We start from the raw sequence: 18769 nt of genomic DNA, 5'->3' as shown, positions 1-18769 counted from the left end.
CATTGCATTACCCTAACACTTCAAGTTCCCTGTGTGTTTTTTGTTGCATTCATTGATTACATTGAGGTCATTATCTTTGACAAGAATTCTTGGAAGACAATTTGAATGTCAGAATGACATGTTGGTGCTGAATTGAAAATAACAATTTCATAGAGCATGAACGAAATAACAATAAGTACAGATTGGTTACAAATGGTGTTGAGCATCACCTTTCCTTGCATGTCACTGATCATTCCAGCATGATTGATTTTCTGCTCGCCCTTATCTGCGGTGAATAACTTTCCAAATAGTTGTTGGGAGAGGTTTGCAACAAATTGAGCTATCTTTCCATACATATCCAACAATAGGGCTTTCACAGTGTCAATACCAAGTGAGTTGGATGGACTTTCTGTTTCAATAATCTGAGCGCTCTTCTGTAGCATGAGTTCTGTTTGACTGTTTTGCAGTGCAGTTGTTTTAATTTCTTCATCCATTAAGAACATGGTGTTAGTACCATAAAATTGATTTCCCTCAAACCTATTGAAATTTTTACGAGTAGTAGACTTTTTGAGTAACTTGTTGTCTGAGCAAGGCTTTTCTTGCTTGTTCTCAATCATGTTGTCAGAAGGAGGTAAACCCATTCGAGTATTTTGTGATTTACTCTCTCCACTTGTGGTTACCATCGTGTCACTTCTACACACTTTAGGTTGATGATGGTTTTTAACAGATTCATTCATGTGTTGTAGAATAATTTCCATGATCCTTGGTCCCATCTCCACAAGTATTTGTTGGCCAACTTTGGACACCACAGAATTTGATGAGACTAGTTGATTATTTGAACAGAACTGATCGAATTGATTGACATCAAGAATGTTGTTGTTGTTAGGTGCAGCTAAAATTACATGATGATGCGATGATGTTGAAATGATGGCATTATTTCCACTACTACTCGTCTCAATGCTGAGAGCAAGTGCAGTTGATTGTTGATCATCGGAAGATGATGATGATGTTTCTCTCTTTATGCCATACGAGATTTGTCTCAAGCCATTGATCAAGGCTTGATTATTTACAATACGTTTGAACATGATGATGCTGGTGAATGCTTATAGAGCGTGGATTTTGATAGGAGAATAGTAGTAGCGAAGAGATGGTGGTGGTAGTTGATATTTACAGGAAATTAGTTGTTGATCAAAGGAAACGCGTATTCGGTTGGTTGTGGTGATGCGGGATCATCAACGAATGGGTTCACAACAGCAACAAGAATGTTTTCAACCGAATTTTTGGTGTTTGAAATTTCAAAACACAACAGTCAACCGCAAAGTGATCTAATTTTGAGTTCTTGTTGAAAGGCGGGAATGCTTCGAAAATGGCAATGATACAATTTTATCGAGCAAGTCACCATGTACAACTGTTAAGAAAAACGTTATTTAATGAATTCTGTTTTGTTGTTATTCGTTCATAGGAATACTTTAAAAAACAATTTGATTCACAATGAACAAGCAAATCATGATCAAGACCATCATACCGCTGTAATTGAAAGACATCATGGTTGGAGCAGCAGCAAATCGAGCATTTCTCACAGTCAATGTAGCCTTTTGACCTCTGTTAGAGAAGTTGTTGTTTCTAGTAGACATGTAATAGAATTTACCAGAGGCATACATCTTGACCAAACCAGCATCAAAGTATGGACCATAGGGAGTGTTGGCAAGTTTACCACAGTTTTGATCATCCAATTCAGCAGCAGCAGTATTTTGATTGTTCTGTGCCAAGAGTTGAGCCTTGGAAAGACAAGCCTTTGGATTGGTTGTAGAATTGTCATAAATATTTTGACCCAAGAATGCCAATTTGTGAACCAATTCCTTATCAACTTTACCATCTTCAGTCAAGAACATGGTAATACCACTGAATGGACGAGGAGTGTTCAAACCAGCAACATCCATTTGAACAATATTGTTACGATCTGCACGATAACCACCTTGAGCCTTATCCTCTGGACCACCTTCAGCATTGTTGGGAGTACGGTTAGGATTGTAATCAGAACCAGTCCATTGCATGTGAATCAAATCATCACCATTGACTTCCAAATCAGTTGGAACAAAGTCATATTCGACACTTGGATACACATTGACAATGTTACCTCTCTTACCACGAACATTCAAATTGTGAATGGTGACATAGGATGGAACATTTTGTGGACGTTCCTTAATAGCAAAGACATAGGATCGATCTTGGAAAGTTCTACCATATTGATTGGTATTGACAGCCAAATGGAGAGGATGATCATAACCAAATTCAGTCCATGGATCTTGTCGAATTGGTGTATTGGTTGGAGTCTTGGAGTTGGCAACATAATTGTACTTGGAATCTAAGAAGAATGGAATTTCAGTTGTGGTAATGTTATAACGGAATCTCAATACACAATTGTTGTGATGAACCTTATTCGTGATGGGATCCTTTGGCATTTCCTTCACGAATGGAATCTTCCATTTATAGGAAGCCATTTCACCCGAACCGTCATTGGTGTTACCCAAGTGATTGTCACGAGAAGCAATCAAGGAAGCAGAGAGACATTCTGGTGGAGGAACACCCCAAGCAGGAACAGTCACCCATTTGTTATTGGCATTGTTGGTCAAACAATCCTTAATATTGTTGTATCGTAAATAATTGGTTTTGGTCGAGTCCCAACATTCACCACGTCCTACCACATTTTGAGAATTCTCTTGATACCATTGACACATGGAAGTATTCGAAGTAAAGATAGCAATATCAACCCAAGGAGAGAAGTGCCAATATGGATAATAATCATGTTCTTCGGTGCATTCAAAACCAAATCTTTCACCTCCATTGTTTTGACGAGTATAAATAGCACTGTTACCACCCAAACCACGATCAGCAATGTAGAGACCCTTGTTACGATCACGAATGGTACACTTCTTATAGTTATCGAATGGTTCATGTTGTCCATATCTCAAATTATTTTGAGTAGCTTCAGTAATGGTATCAGTTGCATCGTCATTGGCATCGTTTGGAATACCATCTCTCACACTATAATATTCGCCATAGGTATTATCAGTACCAATCACAGTATCGTTACACATGTATTGAATAACGAGTTGACAATAATTGTTATGAACACCACAAGAGTGTTGATTGGTCCATTGCAAATACAATTCAGAACCTTCATAATAGTACATGGTTGGAGTTTTAACACCAGGACCACCCACAGCACGTGGACAAGCATAACCACCAGCGGCATTGTTTTCAGAGTTGAAGAGTCTGTTGGATGAATTTGTTGTGTTTGGTTATTATTATGATAATCATCATCATTGTGGGATTTGTTCAGTTGCATGGAGTTATTATTGTTGTTATTATTGTTGTTATTATTGTTGTTATTGTTATTAATATTAATATAATTGGCGAACCAGGTTGTTGTTGGGTTTGCGCAAGGTTGTTACAATGTTAGTATTATTATCATGTGATATTGGGGTGGATGGTCATGAACGAATCATCATCAGTTGTTGTTGAGAGGTCATGAACGAATCATCAGCGGCGAAACCAACAAGAGCAACCATGAGAACAACATCCAACAACAACATGAAGAATAGTCAACAACAAACGACGATTCGTATTCGTATTCATATTCATATTCATACCAAACGATATATATTCTCTCTCACACACTAAAAAAAACAAACAACCTACCTGTTACCATTTCTACGGTTAGCATCTCTTTCACAGTTTCTGTCATTGGATCCTCTTGGGTTGTGAACGTAGAGATCAGCCTTGACAAGTGAAATAACGGCCAATGTCAGTGCGAGCGCAGCAATGACAGCAATCTTTGAAGTTGACTGTGTCATCTTCGAGTTGTTTCAAGTGTTGTGATTTTTTTTCTGCTGGATGATGGTGAAAGGAAATGAATGTTGGCACCTCTTGTTCATTTTCTACTCAGATGTCTGTTGGAACCGATTCGCTGATCTTGATGGACGTGTGAGTATCAAGTGAAACCGATTGGATGCCTTCACACCTTACAAGGGTGAGGATCAGTTGATAAATGATTGGGATAAATCAGGCGAATATTGCGCACAATAAAAGATCATAGCAAAACTGCCAGCGAAACAAACTTCCGGGCTTCGAGTATTAAGATTTCATACTCGACAAAAAAATGGGTAATGTTAACTACCTGATCAAACTGTAGTTTATGCTTCAACTAAAACGAAAACACGTCATGTAATTTCCTTTTTGAATCACACTTCGGAATTGTTATATTACAGCCATGTTGTTGACAATATTACAAAAATTGGCTTCCTAGAATTCGTGTAGAGTTCATCATCATTTATATATTAAAAATTATTAAAATTCATCGTGATGGGTAAAACTTTAGAGATTCAAGAACACCTTCCTGCACTTCATTCTTTACATACCTATCAATACGAAGGCGATCAATATTATTCTGCCGATGAAATTGTTGGATCGTTCTTTAAAAAGGAGAAAAATCAAAAAATCTGCAATATTATCGAAAGAAGCTATGGCAAACACATCACGATCAATAATTGCCAACAGCAAGAGATTGGGTTTCCAAAGGTAAAAAAGTCCGCAATTTTGTTAAGCTTGGCAGCCGTTATTGGAACTCTGTTAAAGTTGTCGAAGAAAGATCATCATGATTTATTAATTCAACACCTGTTCCAAACGCATCCCAATCACAACAGTGATCACTATGATACACGTATGGATGACGATGAATTATTTGATAATTCAATGGAAGAAATTTTCAACCAGCCTCAAGTCGAGGACCAAGATGAAGCTTTCAATCAATTGGTTGCTGATGCTGCATCTTATTTTGTTGACGAGAACTCTAATGAAAATGATGATGATATTTATGAAAATAATATTATAGTAGAAGCTTCTGATATAATTAATGATGCAAGTCAGCAACATGAACTTAATACAACCTCACAAGATTACTCTCAAACAGTAGATAGCATGGAAAAAGCAAACACTAATCCTAACCTTTCTCAACAGTGGAACGATCAATGGAACGCTTCTCAAAATTGTATACAATATTCTGGGCTTAAGTATGTCGAACCATTCATTTTGGCAGACCAGACTTGTGAGACATATTTGTCCCAATTTGCACTTTGGAACTATTTCAAGCCTCAACAGCAATCACAGCCTCAACAATTCCCAACACAACCAATTTGCTCTCAACAATATAATATTGAACAATGGAAAAATTGTTATACAACTGATACCGCTTTACAATCCAATACATGTGACTCATTCAACCATTCTCAAGCACAATCTGATAATGATCAACAAGTAGAATTGAAATATTGGGAATGTGCTTGTTGTAAACACCAAAAAGTCCAAGCATGTCCTCACAAATACCCTGGTATTCAATCAAATCAAGACAATTACAACCGTGGAGCGAAAGATCGAGCAAAAGAAATAGTGTCTATATTTGAGAAAATGTTAGGTAATTTAGGACATGATGTACATGCATGGCTGGAATGTTATCTTCAAACTGATGAAGGTATTAAAACAGTAATCCAAGAATTAGAGCAAAATATTAGATACAGCCATCGTTATCAAAAACTGAAAGAATATCTAATTGAAAAGAAAGATGTAACTATTGTGCAATATTGGCGAGATAATAACTTGATTTCTGATGTTACATATCATAACTTACGAAAAGAAGTCAATTTAATGACATTACTCCCGACAAGGAAAGAGATGACAACATCGAAACAATCACTAAATGAACAAGTTGAGAAAACTTTCAAATTACGATGTCCAAGTTCAAACTACATTGGATATATTATAGACTTAGATCAAGCCATATTTTATATTCTGAAGCTATGTATGTCATTAGGGAAAAAATTACCCAAGAAAATATTTTTTAAAATTGGGGTAGATGGTAGAGAAATTAATGGAGTTAAACAAGTTGCAGTTGCATTGGTTCCACTCAATTTAAGAGATGTATTTCCATCGCAGGCTGTTTATTCTGTGTTTTATATTGGGTTATTTCAGATGAAGGAAACAAAAGAAAGTATCAAAGAAACAATTGGAACGCTTCACGATGAGATTGAGCGTGTTTTGCAAAAACAATATTTTGGGAAGCATCAAGTTTGCCTTTTTTATGTTTCAGACATGCATAATGTAGGCATGACGTTCTCATTTGATTTATGTCCCTATTGTATGGCTCAAACTATTGTAGATTTTGCATCAACTCCACGCGACTCTCTTGACGGCCAGTTACCTTTTTCTCCATCACAAACAATACTATGTGCTCTTCATATCAAACAGAGGCTAGTAGAAAATGTTATTGGTTATATGGCATCAACAACTTACAAATATGAGATTCAGAAAAATATACAAACATTACATGGATTAGAAACATTTAATTGGAAAGAGTTCCACGAACGAGTATCGAATTATGGAATTTCTCAAACCTCAGCACGATCATCAACCAAGTCATGTATGCTGTCGGGAGATCATTGTAACACTATTTTACAAAATATTGAGAAAGTTGTTGATAATATTGAACCAAGCACCAAACAAAAATATTTACAAATTCTGAAATTGTTGCGAAATATTATCATTATTATTGAAATGCATCAAGATAACGAAAATAATGACAATGTATTGACAGCAAATAAGATTGTGGAATTGGACAAACTGATAATGCAATTCTTAGTTGCGTGTTTTTCAATATGGACTCAAGGAATTAAAGCTCATTATTTCCATTTTATAATTCATGTACCCTCAATAATGAGCTCTCTTTTCAAAGAAAAATTATCACTCTCGATTTTGAGTAATCAGGGATTCGAACGGTCTCATTTATTTCACCATGCAGTGTTTAATCGAATTATTAACAATGGAGGAGGTCGTACTCAAATACACCCAACCAAACAATTGCTATTGTGGCAATGGCGAAAGGTATTAGTCGCAATTGACTTGAAGGAAAAAACAGGAGAAACATATTGGCATGAAAAACGTTTAAAAAAGCTTTATTCTTGGGATGCAAGTCATGTCAAACCACAAAAGGAATTGTATCAATGGTATGATGCTTCTTTAGTGGACCCAACCATAATTACGGATCGTGATAATTTGAACATGATGATTCAAAAGATCCAAGAAAATGACAAGGAGAACAGGAAGAAGCAAACTTCCAAAGATACAGACACCAATGCCTTCGCTGGGAGAGTAACTGCAACAATGTCACACAAGAAACGGAAAGGATGTCCTAGCAATGATGAATGAAATCAAAAACTTTCAATCCAACAATCTCCATTCTTTGACTGTACCCAATGACTGAGGTGTGCATAATATAATTCGAATGAGGTGTCGTAGGAAATGATCAACTTGGATGCAATGCAACGATATTGAACAGTTTCAAGTTCTGAGCGAATGGGCCTGTTGAATCTCTTTCTAAGGCTGTCAATTACATGCTTTTGGTCGACACTCATATAATTCTTTGCCCAAGTCCCATCCCCGAAAGAAGGAAAGTTTGGATAATTGAATTCGTAAATGATGTGACGAGTCCGTTCAATGTCACCTTCTCGGTTGATCCAAGGAGAATATTGCTCCACACGAACATACTTCTCGGGCCCCATAGTCTTACACATATACATATCAAAAACGGATTCTTTACACTCACCTATTGGCAATCGAGTCCGTGCTGGGCCGTTGCAAGGAGAATTCATGTCCCACAAAAAGTTGAAAAGCTTGAGTTCCATACGAGCAGCTTGTTTCCGATGGGAGTTGTGAGTAAAATGGATTAAATTGAGGGGGCTTGGATGCATGGTGATTGGTATCTTATCCACTTTAACAAAGGCCTCCAATGGATGATATTTGTAACGACGACGCTGCCTTTTTGGTGTACTTGATATCTTTGAAGGTTGGGAAGGTGTGATCTTCTTTGATTGCTCTTTTGGCATTGTGCTGGAGAGTGTTGTTGCTGTTAATGATGATGCGATCAGTGATCGGTGTTGAAGCAATGAAGTTGATGGTAAGTAGATGAGGTTGTGAATGATGCTGATCAAGAAGTGCTGATGATGGTTGATCGGGGTGACCGTTTATATTTGTTTTGTTTCGATTGTTCTTGCAAGCGACATGGTAGCGTCCCAAACATTTTATTTTTTTTCAATTCCGGATTGCCAAATCCATCCTGCAACTGGGTCTATTGGCTTGTCTTGCTATGGATCATCAAATATCATCATCTACAACTTTGGGGTGGACTGAGGCATTCATCACCAAAGACCTCAAACATTGTTCATTAACAAATGAAATTACAACCAAAGAGTTCTTTGAAAACGTCTTTACGGTGAGGCATTGATAGATGAGGTTAATCAACCACCACACTACAGTGACATTTTGGTCAAGATAGCTCTGGTTCACCGGAAGGATGATGGTTAATGGATCCAACCATCATCATTCTCTGGCATCTTTATGAACTGAGATAATGATGCACATTTTTAGAAATTTCTTGTCTGCTTTCAGAGACACTAATAAATCAGGTCAATCTCTGTAGATCCCCTCGTTTAGATTTATTTGTATCAACTCACTACATGAACTACCATTGAGCATCAAGGTTCGAAGGTGGATGTACTCAACAGATTCTACGATGGAAGGAACCACATCAAAACCGGAAAGTGTTGTTGGGAGGCGACAGAATAGAAGGACTTCTCATGTCCTTGCTTAATTTCCAGGAAATTCAAGAGGAAGGGAGAGTCAAAGTTTTTCCTTATGAATGCTCTTGTAATAAGGAAAACCATTATGACAGTAGTGCAGGACTGGCTAGTTCGAATCTTTTCGACTAGTACCTGAACATTAACTTTTTAACCTTAATTTATTTAACATTTGTGTGACGATGTCATGACCCTTGATGTTTATTCATGTGATGATGTCATAATACATCACATACTATTTATTAGAAATATTGTCAAGGTCCATGACATCTTGCTTCAATTAATATATTCATCACTCCGACTTACTTCCTTGCATTTCTCTGGGTTCTCCTTTATTTCAATCTTTCCCAAGGCAAGCGTATCTGGTGAGCGCGTGACTTACGCAAGTTCTGACCACAAGTGACTTGTGGCAACGTCGACCACAATGTTGTTGCATTCAACACGGAATGTTGAGAACACTACAACATCAAACATTCCGAATGATCACTGTTGGTGTTTTCCAATTGAATGTAATCATGAAAATAGTCTAATTTTCAATAATGGACAATCGATTGGTTGGACAAGTACAGAATCCTCAGTTGGTAGATCTCTTCCAGTAATTGTGAATATATAGAGAGAAGGTGAATAGTAACCAAATTGGGGAGGCCGTATTTCAACTCTCCACTCTTCACAGCAGTCAAAAACTTGGAGCTTCCATGTATTCAACCATTGAAAAGAAGTATCCTACTTGACAATGATCGGGGGTGTCTAAATCGAAATAGATTCCATTATACTCTTTAATTTTCTGGAGAGATCATCTATTGATCATCAATGATGCGTTTCAACCTTGCATTTGCAGCATCATCAAGTTATATATATTGAATGTTCTGAAAAGAACGGAAGTGTTTTGTAACGAAAACAATAAGGTTGACTAAAAGTATGGCTAAAAAATGTCAACAAATCCACAACCAAAACAGCTGTCTAAAGAGCCAACTAATACCACTACTGCAGCTTCCCAACAGTCTGGCACCACAACAACACCCTCCCTTCCCTCCCATTATGTTTAGAATTCAACAACACTTTGTGTTGTAAAAACTGGCTTTTACCGTATTTATCATTTGCTCAGTGATTTTCTTTGACACTTTTGTGTCTGCGATTGGCTTTGGCCTCATCATTGATGGGGTTTCCCACGATCTTTCTAAATTTTATCCGTTGTTGATTCGCTCAACGATGTTTTCGTCGCATTAATGCGATGTTAAATTTTATTGAGCTAAACCTTGTTTTTTGTGAAGTACACCTGAATATTCTTGATTTGTTTCAAAATTACTTACAAATGTATTTATATGATCTATATTCGTCCCAGAGCTATTATCCATTCAATGTGGTTTTTCTCAAAGCAATTTGAGTTTTTTCATCACATTCTAGAAATATCCATTTCTCGGGACAACTGTACCACAATAAAGATTGTTGGTCGACACTCCATATCTCATGTTGGAAATGTTACTTGTTTAAAGAACAACTAACCAGTGGCAGTAATCAACTATTGTAAGAAGCTACATAACATATTTTAATCTATGATGTAATGTAAGAGTTGTCTAATGTTAACAATTCCAGTTCCATTACATTTGGCTTTCTCGATTTTTGCTTGAATTATTTCAATGAATAATTTCGATTTCCAGTTACTCGGTTGACATTCCTTTACAATCCTAAATAATTTCAAAAGTTTAACCATCTGACAGGGAGATGGATCTGGTCTTATCCAATGAAAATAAAGACAATAATATACTCATTCAAAGATCAGTGTTAATATATAGAATATTTATCTTTCTTCTGTTACATAAACAGTGAATACATCATTGGATTCGAGATCTGTATTTTGAAACATCTAGGATACAGTAACCTTAACAATATTAGATCTGGTTACATACTCTCTCTTGTTTCATCTTTTAAATTATTGACCAATATTGGGATGTGTGGAGAAACAAAAACTGTTGTTAGGTCACAGTTAATGGAGTTTAGTGTACTTACTTCATAAACATGTTGTTATTTTGAGACCAACAACTTCAGTAGAAGGTCTTCGTCTCGAGAAGCGTTGCGAGGAATCTCTAAAGTACCTGGTCTCTTATGATAGACGACTCAGTCATCACTTCTTGAATTGGTTTTGTATGAGCTTCTGCAGCATGTTGAGCACTACTACCAACGACGGAGGAAGCAGCAGGTGTCACTGAATGAACAAGTTCAGAAAGTTTATTCATTGTTTCTTGTTGGGCCATCCATGTCTGTACCCCATCTGGTGGTACTACTTTGCTCTTGTTGTCATTGATAGCCATAGTGAACAGTTTTAATGAAGGTTTCAATCTTTTCTCCGGAGCTAGTTCAACAAATTGACGGAGTTTCTTTTAACACACTCCTCATCCTTCAAAAAAATGATGACCCGCTTTAGAACCTGCTGCTTGCTGATGGTTTGTGCTTGGCAGTTGTTGTTGTTAATCATGATGATCATTGCTCATCCTAATGATCTCGTACTCGCCAGTCACACCAACAACAAGTATACCACTACTGCTACCACTACTGCTACCAACAAGTATACCACCACCACAAGTATTGATTATCATCAAGTGCTTGATGATTACATGAAACAACCCACTCCTTCCTATTCCTATCAATTTCTATATCAATACACCAATTCCTACGCTACTGTTCATGTACTCAACATGACCAGTGTCTTGTGGTTAACAAGTCAAGAGATTGGAGTGAGACATGAATGGTTTCATTACATTGAAATTGCAATTCCATTTTCATTAGATAAAAACAAGAAAGAATCCTTGTTAATGATTACGGGTGGATCACAACAATCTTCACCACCACGAGGAGATTCTGAACTTTCAATCATGTCATTTATGACTCAATCTGTGTGTTCTGCAATTCATCAAATTCCAAATCAACCCATTGTTTTTGAATCAGGTGAGTTTTAAATTGTTTGAAAATGATGATGGTTTCAATGATGTTTGAATTCAACATTTAATATTGTCAACATTTAATGATGGATTGAATTTGATGAAATATAATGAAATATAATGAAATATAATCATATAAAATAATATGATATAATATGAAATATAATGAAATATAATAATAATATGAATATAATGAAATAATATGAAATAATATGAAATATGGTATTTTCAAATGTAATTTCCAATGAATTCAGATCCATTGAAAAGATCACGTGTCGAAGATGCTATTCTTGCATTTGCTTGGGCACATTTTTTAAATCATACCGACGAGACCAATTGGATTCCACGTTTACCCATGGTAAGTATTTATAGTTTTTATTGGACTACTACTAGAAACTTGTTCAATTATATTTTAAAATCTTGTCTTTCTTCATTGCATCCTCAAAATATTCCATCCATAATTTTCTCAAAATATTATTTTCACTCCATAATATTGTTGTAACAACATGAATGAACAGGTCAAATCTTCTCTCCTTGCCATGGATACTATTCAAGAATATCTCTTTAAAAACATTGGTGTGAAAATTGAACAATTTACCATTGCTGGTGCTTCCAAGAGAGGATGGACCACATGGTTAGTGGTGTTGCAGATTTGAAACGAGTCAAATCCATCATTCCAATTGTCATTCCTGTTGTCAAGACAAGACAAGTATTGGAACATACTTACAATTCCATTTGTGGATGGCCTGAAGCAATGAATGATTATGTTCGTGAAGGTATTACCACACAATTGAATTCAGATGGATTTAAGAAATTGACAGAGGTAAGGAATTGTGTCTTGATTCATCTTCATCATTTTCACACATACACACCACTTGTCTATATTCAAATTCATTCACTCACTCACACACTCACACACATACCACTTGGTTCCACGTGTGTATACTTATATATATTATTATATATATTTATTTATATATATATTTATCAATTCTGATGAATTATGAATTCTAAATTTAGGTCATTGATCCATTTGAATACAATTCAAGACTTTCCAAAACACATAAATTTATGGTCAATGCTGTGGGGGATCAATTCTTTTGGCCAGATTTATCTCAATTTAGTTACAATGAATTGGATGGTGGTGATGAATATAGACATTTGAGATATGTTCCCAATGCAGATCACTCTCTTGCTGGTACTGATGCATTCATTACCATTGCTGCTTATTACTATGGTGTGTTGAATCGAATTGAAATGCCCATTTATAATTTCACAGCTCGCTACGATGAATATGGAATGCAATTGAATTTGAATATTCGAAATGGAAAGAAACCAACCAGTGTCTTGCTATGGCAAGCATTCAACCCAAAAGCAAGAGATTTTAGAGTTCAAACCATTGGAAATTCTGCATGGAGATCGACACCACTTGAAATTGTAAATTCAGATTTATCATGGCGTGTCTACATGAAGAATCCTCTCAATGGTGATGGATACAGTGCATTCATGATTGAAATGACCTTTGATAATTATTTCAAGTTGCCCGTTCCAGCTCCTCTCAAATTCACAACAAGTACCTATGTATTGCCACAAACATTACCATGCAACTATTAAAGGTTTTCTTGTGCTGCAGCAAATTTATAGAAAAACGATCGAGTCGTAATCATTTATTAACGTTTTGAACACGAGTGGACCACTCACACGCACCACTCACGCACACACCGCACACCACACCACTCACGCACACACCACTCAGTACACACACACACTCACACGCACACACACACACCACTCCATCTAAACCCTAAGGTCTCTTTGTCATAAATTTATATCTTGCATTTTCAATATATAATTCTTCATCATGTGCGAATGCTTCTGGATGAATCATATTCATAATGGCAACATGTAATCGAGTTTCAATCACTGATTGCAAAAGTGTCATCCATTTCGTTGATTGTTTCAATTCCATATATTCTCTTGCATTGTTATCCAATTTCATAATCGTGTAAAGTGCTTTGGCTAAATTGATAATCGTATCACGAAGGATGGTTGAGAGAGGAGAATTTGTAGAAGAACCATTGAGTAATTTCACATAAATTCGATCCAAACACATCACTATGGCATCTAATAATTGTCTAGTACACTTCTCAGCTTGAACATCTCGATCAAAGAATGGATGTTGATGTCTCAAACACAATTCTTTCAAAGTCGTAGATAAAATTGGTCCATATTGATCTCCAATTCTATAAATATCAAATCTCATATTAAAGACGACACTGGATGCACTATAGAAACACTTTTCTTCTGAATTGACAAATGTAAAACATTGAATTAAAAAGTTCACCAATGTACAATAATGTTGTGGTTTGAAATTAATCAAGTAATTACTACCATAACTAGATTTGACCAAATGGGAGAGACAAGAATTAATAACAGTAATAGAAAAGGAATCGACAGGACCTCCTGATGGAGTGGAACATGATTTCACAAATTGATTCATTCGATTCATCAATTCATCCAATAATTTCATTCCACTCACAGTCTTGAATAAATGTTCAACTGCATTCTCATCCAATAAGATTAATCTCAACACATCCAATGGTGCAATTTTGAACTTGTCAGGTAATGTTTGTACGAGCAAGTATAAAATGTCATAAATATTGGTGAGGAATGATGGAGAATGAGGTTTCTTGGATTCAAAATCATAATTTGTAGTATTTGTAGTATTGGTATTTGTAGTGGTATTTGTAGTATTTGTATTCATATTGGTACTGGTGGTGGTAGATGAGTTACTACTACCTGTATAATATTCTTCAATTTCATCCAATACTTGAGAGACTTCTGAGAGAGATTTGAGTGAAGTAGTAGTAGACGTATTATTATTAGGACTCATCTTTGCATATTCTTCTTTCAACTTTTTGATACATCCTTTCAAATTATTGGTAGCCTTCCATACATGAGGTGGTGATGATAATGTGGAAGACACTGTACTACCACTACCACCAATGCAAGACACACCACTCGAACTACCACTACTACTACTAGTAGTAAAAGACACACTACCAATGGAAGACACACTCGTAGAAGGCACACCACTCGAACTACTACTACTACCACTCGAACTACCACTCGAACTACCCATAAAAGGAGGCACAAATGTTGGATAGGTATAGGTTTGAATACACTTGTCAACCAATTTCACTTCTGTACTCAATATTTGAGTCATTAAATCATCCAATGCTTGTGATTGAATGAGCATGTCTGCACACTTCTTAATGACTTGATATAAATCTTTCATTTTGGGTCGATCTCGACTATTTTCAGAACAACAAGCAGCAATGACACTCTCCAATTCTTTAAAGGAATGATTCACACTTGAACTCATATCCATCTCTCCATATTTATGATCAAAGAATAATTCATAAAAGATTGCACCTAATGAATAGATATCACTCTCTTCACACAATGCATCATAACCATACTTTCTAATTTCAGGTGCTGTATAATAATCATTCTTATCTTTTCCAATCGTAAATGGAAGTCCATAATCTAAAATGATACATGTTTTAGAAGGTTCTTTAAATCTACTGGTCATTGGTCGAATGTTACCATGAACAATACCACACGAATGTAGAATATAAATAGATGCAAGTAATTTCAATGATGTTGAAAATTTCATTAAAATAATACTTGTAAAATCCTTATCCATATAAAATTTAAGAGAATTTGTTTCTATATATTCAACATTGGATGATACGAGTAGTCGAATCTTATTCGATGGTTCTAATTCAAAATCAATCATTTTACAGAACATGTCATGTCGATGTGGAGTGTTTTTAAACTTGTTACTATTCAACATGTAAGCGCAAGGTAAATATTTTTTCAAATGATAAAATCTCTTATAGAATTTGATGAGATCTTGTTTGGAGTGTTCACTCATCGTATGGTTCATGGTAGTAGTGGTAGTAGTAAGAGTGTTATTATTATTCATACCATCATGAATAGTAGTAGTAGAATTGGTCATTGAACTACTAGTAGTAAAAGTATTATTATTCATTCCATGACTTGTCAGTTGAATCAAACCCTTAAAAGTCAATCTCAATACTTCATGTTGAAGAAAATATCCAACTTGTACTTTTGGAATTAATTGAGGCTGAGAGCCATCCTTCTTCTTTTCTAATTTAAAACACATTGTTTTGTGTTTCTTTGCTTTCATATCACTGCTATAAATAGATCCAGTAGAATCACAGACATGATGAGCACACACTCCATTCACATCACACAATGTCCAATCACAATTTGGATGATTCATGATTAATTTAGACAAATCACTAGTACCACATAGATTTGACAAATACAATGGTGTTCTTCCAAATAAATCTTGTGCATTGACATTAAAGGATGGAACTTTAAGCAATTCTCTAAACATGGCTATTAACTTTAAATTCTTTGAGAGATAATATTGTTGAATCATGAAATGAGCACAGGTCATACCAGTATAGATACATGGTTGATTGACGTTAATATTAGGATGAGAGAGTAATTTCATAAATAATTCCATATTCAGGTTATAGACACAATCAAGTAATGGAAATGATAATCGTTGATCATTACCACCTGCAATTTGTTCATGTTGAATATTTAAATTCACATCAGCTCCTGAATTCATGAGGATTTGGAATATTTCATTCATAATGAGATGAGCTTGTCTTGGATGATGACGAGGAGATGAACTTCCAATATTACGCATGATCATGTCCATCACAGGTGAAGAAGAGGCTCCTCCCGTATGAATGGTATTGTTATTCTTATTATGACTCGAATCATCTACAGAATCATTCGCACCATAGATACATAATTGGAGAGGTGTCATGACCAAAAGTGGACTTGATGGTTGAGCCTTCAATGAGTCAACCTCTCCGATAGGATCCATCATGGTGGTGGTGCCATGATGATACATGCTCGTCGTTTCATCATACATGGAAACTCCTCGATAATCAGGAGACATTCCTGCTCTCAATAGATATTGTATGGTTGTAGTATCACCCTGTAACACAGCTCGAATTAAATAATTCACTTGATAATCCATCGTATAATCAGCACCATAATTCAATAATAGAGAAATGCATTCATGTTGTGAGAGTGCACATGCATAGAAGAGTGCAGTTAAATTCTTTTCATCTTTTTCATTCACATGGAATAAATTAGATCGCAACAAGAGTTCACAAGTTTGATGAGCATTCTCTTTTGCTGCTACAATGAGTGCATTTTGAGAAAATCTATTTTTCAAATGAATATCCATAATTGAGATGTAACATTGATTAGGATCTAAAATCGTAGATACAATGGAATATCTATTCTTTCTACATGCCATAATAAATGCAGTCTCTTGATCATTGTTTTTAGTGTTACACCATGATTTGTAACGTTCTTCATCTTCATCAAGTTTAACTGCACATGCAACAAAGTAGGATTCAAATATTGCCTTATTACCCTTTCCCATTGCAATGGCATGAAAAACAGTTTCTGAATTCTTATTCTTTTCAAATAGAGAAATATCATCTTGTTGAATGAGTAGATCAAAACAATCGATACTATCTCCCATGGCTGCATAGAAGAGTGGAGTATTACCTAAAAGATCTTTTTGATTCAATAATTGCAACAAAGGGTGCTTCTTTTGAGGAACACCATTTTTGGTACCAACACCTTTCATTGCTTGTTCGAAAGTATCGTCTTCTTGTTCATCCATTAAATCTTCTTCATCCAAAAGTAAATTCAAACATGTCAATCGAGAATGTAGTGCAGCCAAATGCAGTGCGTTCATTCCCATGTTGTTGACTGTATCAATACTAAATGCATGAGGTATGGTCAAGAGTGCATGCAACTTTTCAGTTTGACCCAATTTGGCACTTGAGAGAAAGGCTGTTTCAAGACTTGCTTTTCGGGAGGAGCCACTACCACTGACATGACTTGCTTGAAAATAACTCTTCAAGGCTTCACCAAGAGAATAATTCGATGCTTCCAAATAAAATTGAGCCTCTTCCTCATTATTGTTGTTGTCTGCAATGACACAAAATCTTCGAATCAAACTACTTTCATTCTGTTTCTTGGTATTCATTCGAGTATAGACTGGATCATGTTCAGGTTTGATGAGATACTTGTCTTTGGTACAAACGAAATAACACTCGGTTTGTTTCAATTCATGTCTTTCCAATTCAATCGTATCTATAATCACGTGATTGGGATAAGACATGAAATTAATACCATTACAAACACATTCTTTGAAAGTTGGAACATGATAGTAGAAGAGAGATAGATCATTGGGTAGACCACTCCATTGTTTGACTTTGAATTCATCGAGAGGAAGTGGGAATTCTCTCCATTTGCGACGAATGATGGGTCCCAAAGGTTGCTGGTGAGGAGGAGTCACCAGTGGAGGATTTCCACGAACACCATTATTATATTGGATGTGCTCGGATCCATCATGAGAACTGTATCGTCAGAGGAGGTGTCAATAATACTACTGATCAAGGCTCGACCTGAGGAGGATGATGCTCTTGTACTAGTAGTAGCAAAGGACGACGATGAAGAAGGAGTTTGAGCTGCCTCATAGCACACCACAAGGACCACAAAATTTGAATGTCTATTTTTGATCTGGACGCTTCTGGAGGAGGATCGGGTTGTGGTATGATCATTGGAAGAGGACGATGAGGATACCTCTAGTGGCAATCGTTGATGATGGTTATCATCATCATCATCATTCATTGAATGAGGATCTCGAAAAGATAAATTATTGGACATTTTCAATGGTCGTGAAGAAACCTAATAAATTGATTTCGAGAAGAGAGAATATGAGATCAATGATAGATTTCTATAATTAATAGAAACAATTGCTGCACTATTTTGATTTCAAAACACACCCGAGAAACTAAATTATTTCAATAATTATTCGCTCAAGCTGTAGTGATAATACTAGTATTGAAGGGTTGTGTGATCACAGTCTCCTTTGGTCACTTCAGTTCCGTGTGAGAGAATTCCAGTGTTGGGGTAGAGTTTCGATTTTGAATTTTTTCGAAGTTCAATGTGACATCACGAATATATTTGGCTGGCGTGACCTTGAAAAACGTTCGAGAGTTGCTTCCTACTGGACATATTGCACCAATTCAC

General features: G+C 36.0%; 5 protein-coding genes across 5 annotated transcripts; 2 read left to right on the top strand and 3 right to left on the bottom strand.

Moving 5' to 3' along the window:
* Positions 1 to 56: 56 nt before the first annotated feature.
* C9374_006173 (uncharacterized protein) lies at positions 57 to 1064 on the bottom strand (the record flags this gene model as incomplete). The annotated part of the gene is made up of 1 exon (XM_044696004.1): positions 57 to 1064. The coding sequence occupies one exon, from the start codon at positions 1062 to 1064 to the stop codon at positions 57 to 59; it is 1008 nt and encodes a 335-aa protein (XP_044547468.1).
* A 384-nt stretch (positions 1065 to 1448) lies between these two features.
* C9374_006172 (uncharacterized protein) lies at positions 1449 to 3836 on the bottom strand (the record flags this gene model as incomplete). The annotated part of the gene is made up of 2 exons (XM_044696003.1): positions 1449 to 3255; positions 3682 to 3836. The coding sequence occupies 2 exons, from the start codon at positions 3834 to 3836 to the stop codon at positions 1449 to 1451; spliced, it is 1962 nt and encodes a 653-aa protein (XP_044547467.1).
* A 508-nt stretch (positions 3837 to 4344) lies between these two features.
* Positions 4345 to 7239, top strand: C9374_006171 (uncharacterized protein; the record flags this gene model as incomplete). The annotated part of the gene is made up of 1 exon (XM_044696002.1): positions 4345 to 7239. One exon carries the CDS (start codon positions 4345 to 4347, stop codon positions 7237 to 7239), a length of 2895 nt encoding a protein of 964 aa, XP_044547466.1.
* Positions 7240 to 11071: 3832 nt separating this feature from the next.
* On the top strand, positions 11072 to 13216 carry C9374_006170 (uncharacterized protein; the record flags this gene model as incomplete). The annotated part of the gene is made up of 5 exons (XM_044696001.1): positions 11072 to 11609; positions 11857 to 11960; positions 12121 to 12208; positions 12253 to 12425; positions 12623 to 13216. The coding sequence occupies 5 exons, from the start codon at positions 11072 to 11074 to the stop codon at positions 13214 to 13216; spliced, it is 1497 nt and encodes a 498-aa protein (XP_044547465.1).
* Positions 13217 to 13406: 190 nt separating this feature from the next.
* C9374_006169 (uncharacterized protein) lies at positions 13407 to 18403 on the bottom strand (the record flags this gene model as incomplete). The annotated part of the gene is made up of 2 exons (XM_044695999.1): positions 13407 to 18014; positions 18095 to 18403. The coding sequence occupies 2 exons, from the start codon at positions 18401 to 18403 to the stop codon at positions 13407 to 13409; spliced, it is 4917 nt and encodes a 1638-aa protein (XP_044547464.1).
* Between the last annotated feature and the right edge of the window lie 366 nt (positions 18404 to 18769).

The sequence above is a fragment of the Naegleria lovaniensis genome (genome assembly GCF_003324165.1).
Source record: "Naegleria lovaniensis strain ATCC 30569 chromosome Unknown tig026, whole genome shotgun sequence".
Taxonomy (NCBI): Eukaryota; Heterolobosea; class Eutetramitea; order Acrasida; family Naegleriidae; genus Naegleria; species Naegleria lovaniensis.
This window is presented reverse-complemented; position numbering and strand designations above follow the sequence as displayed.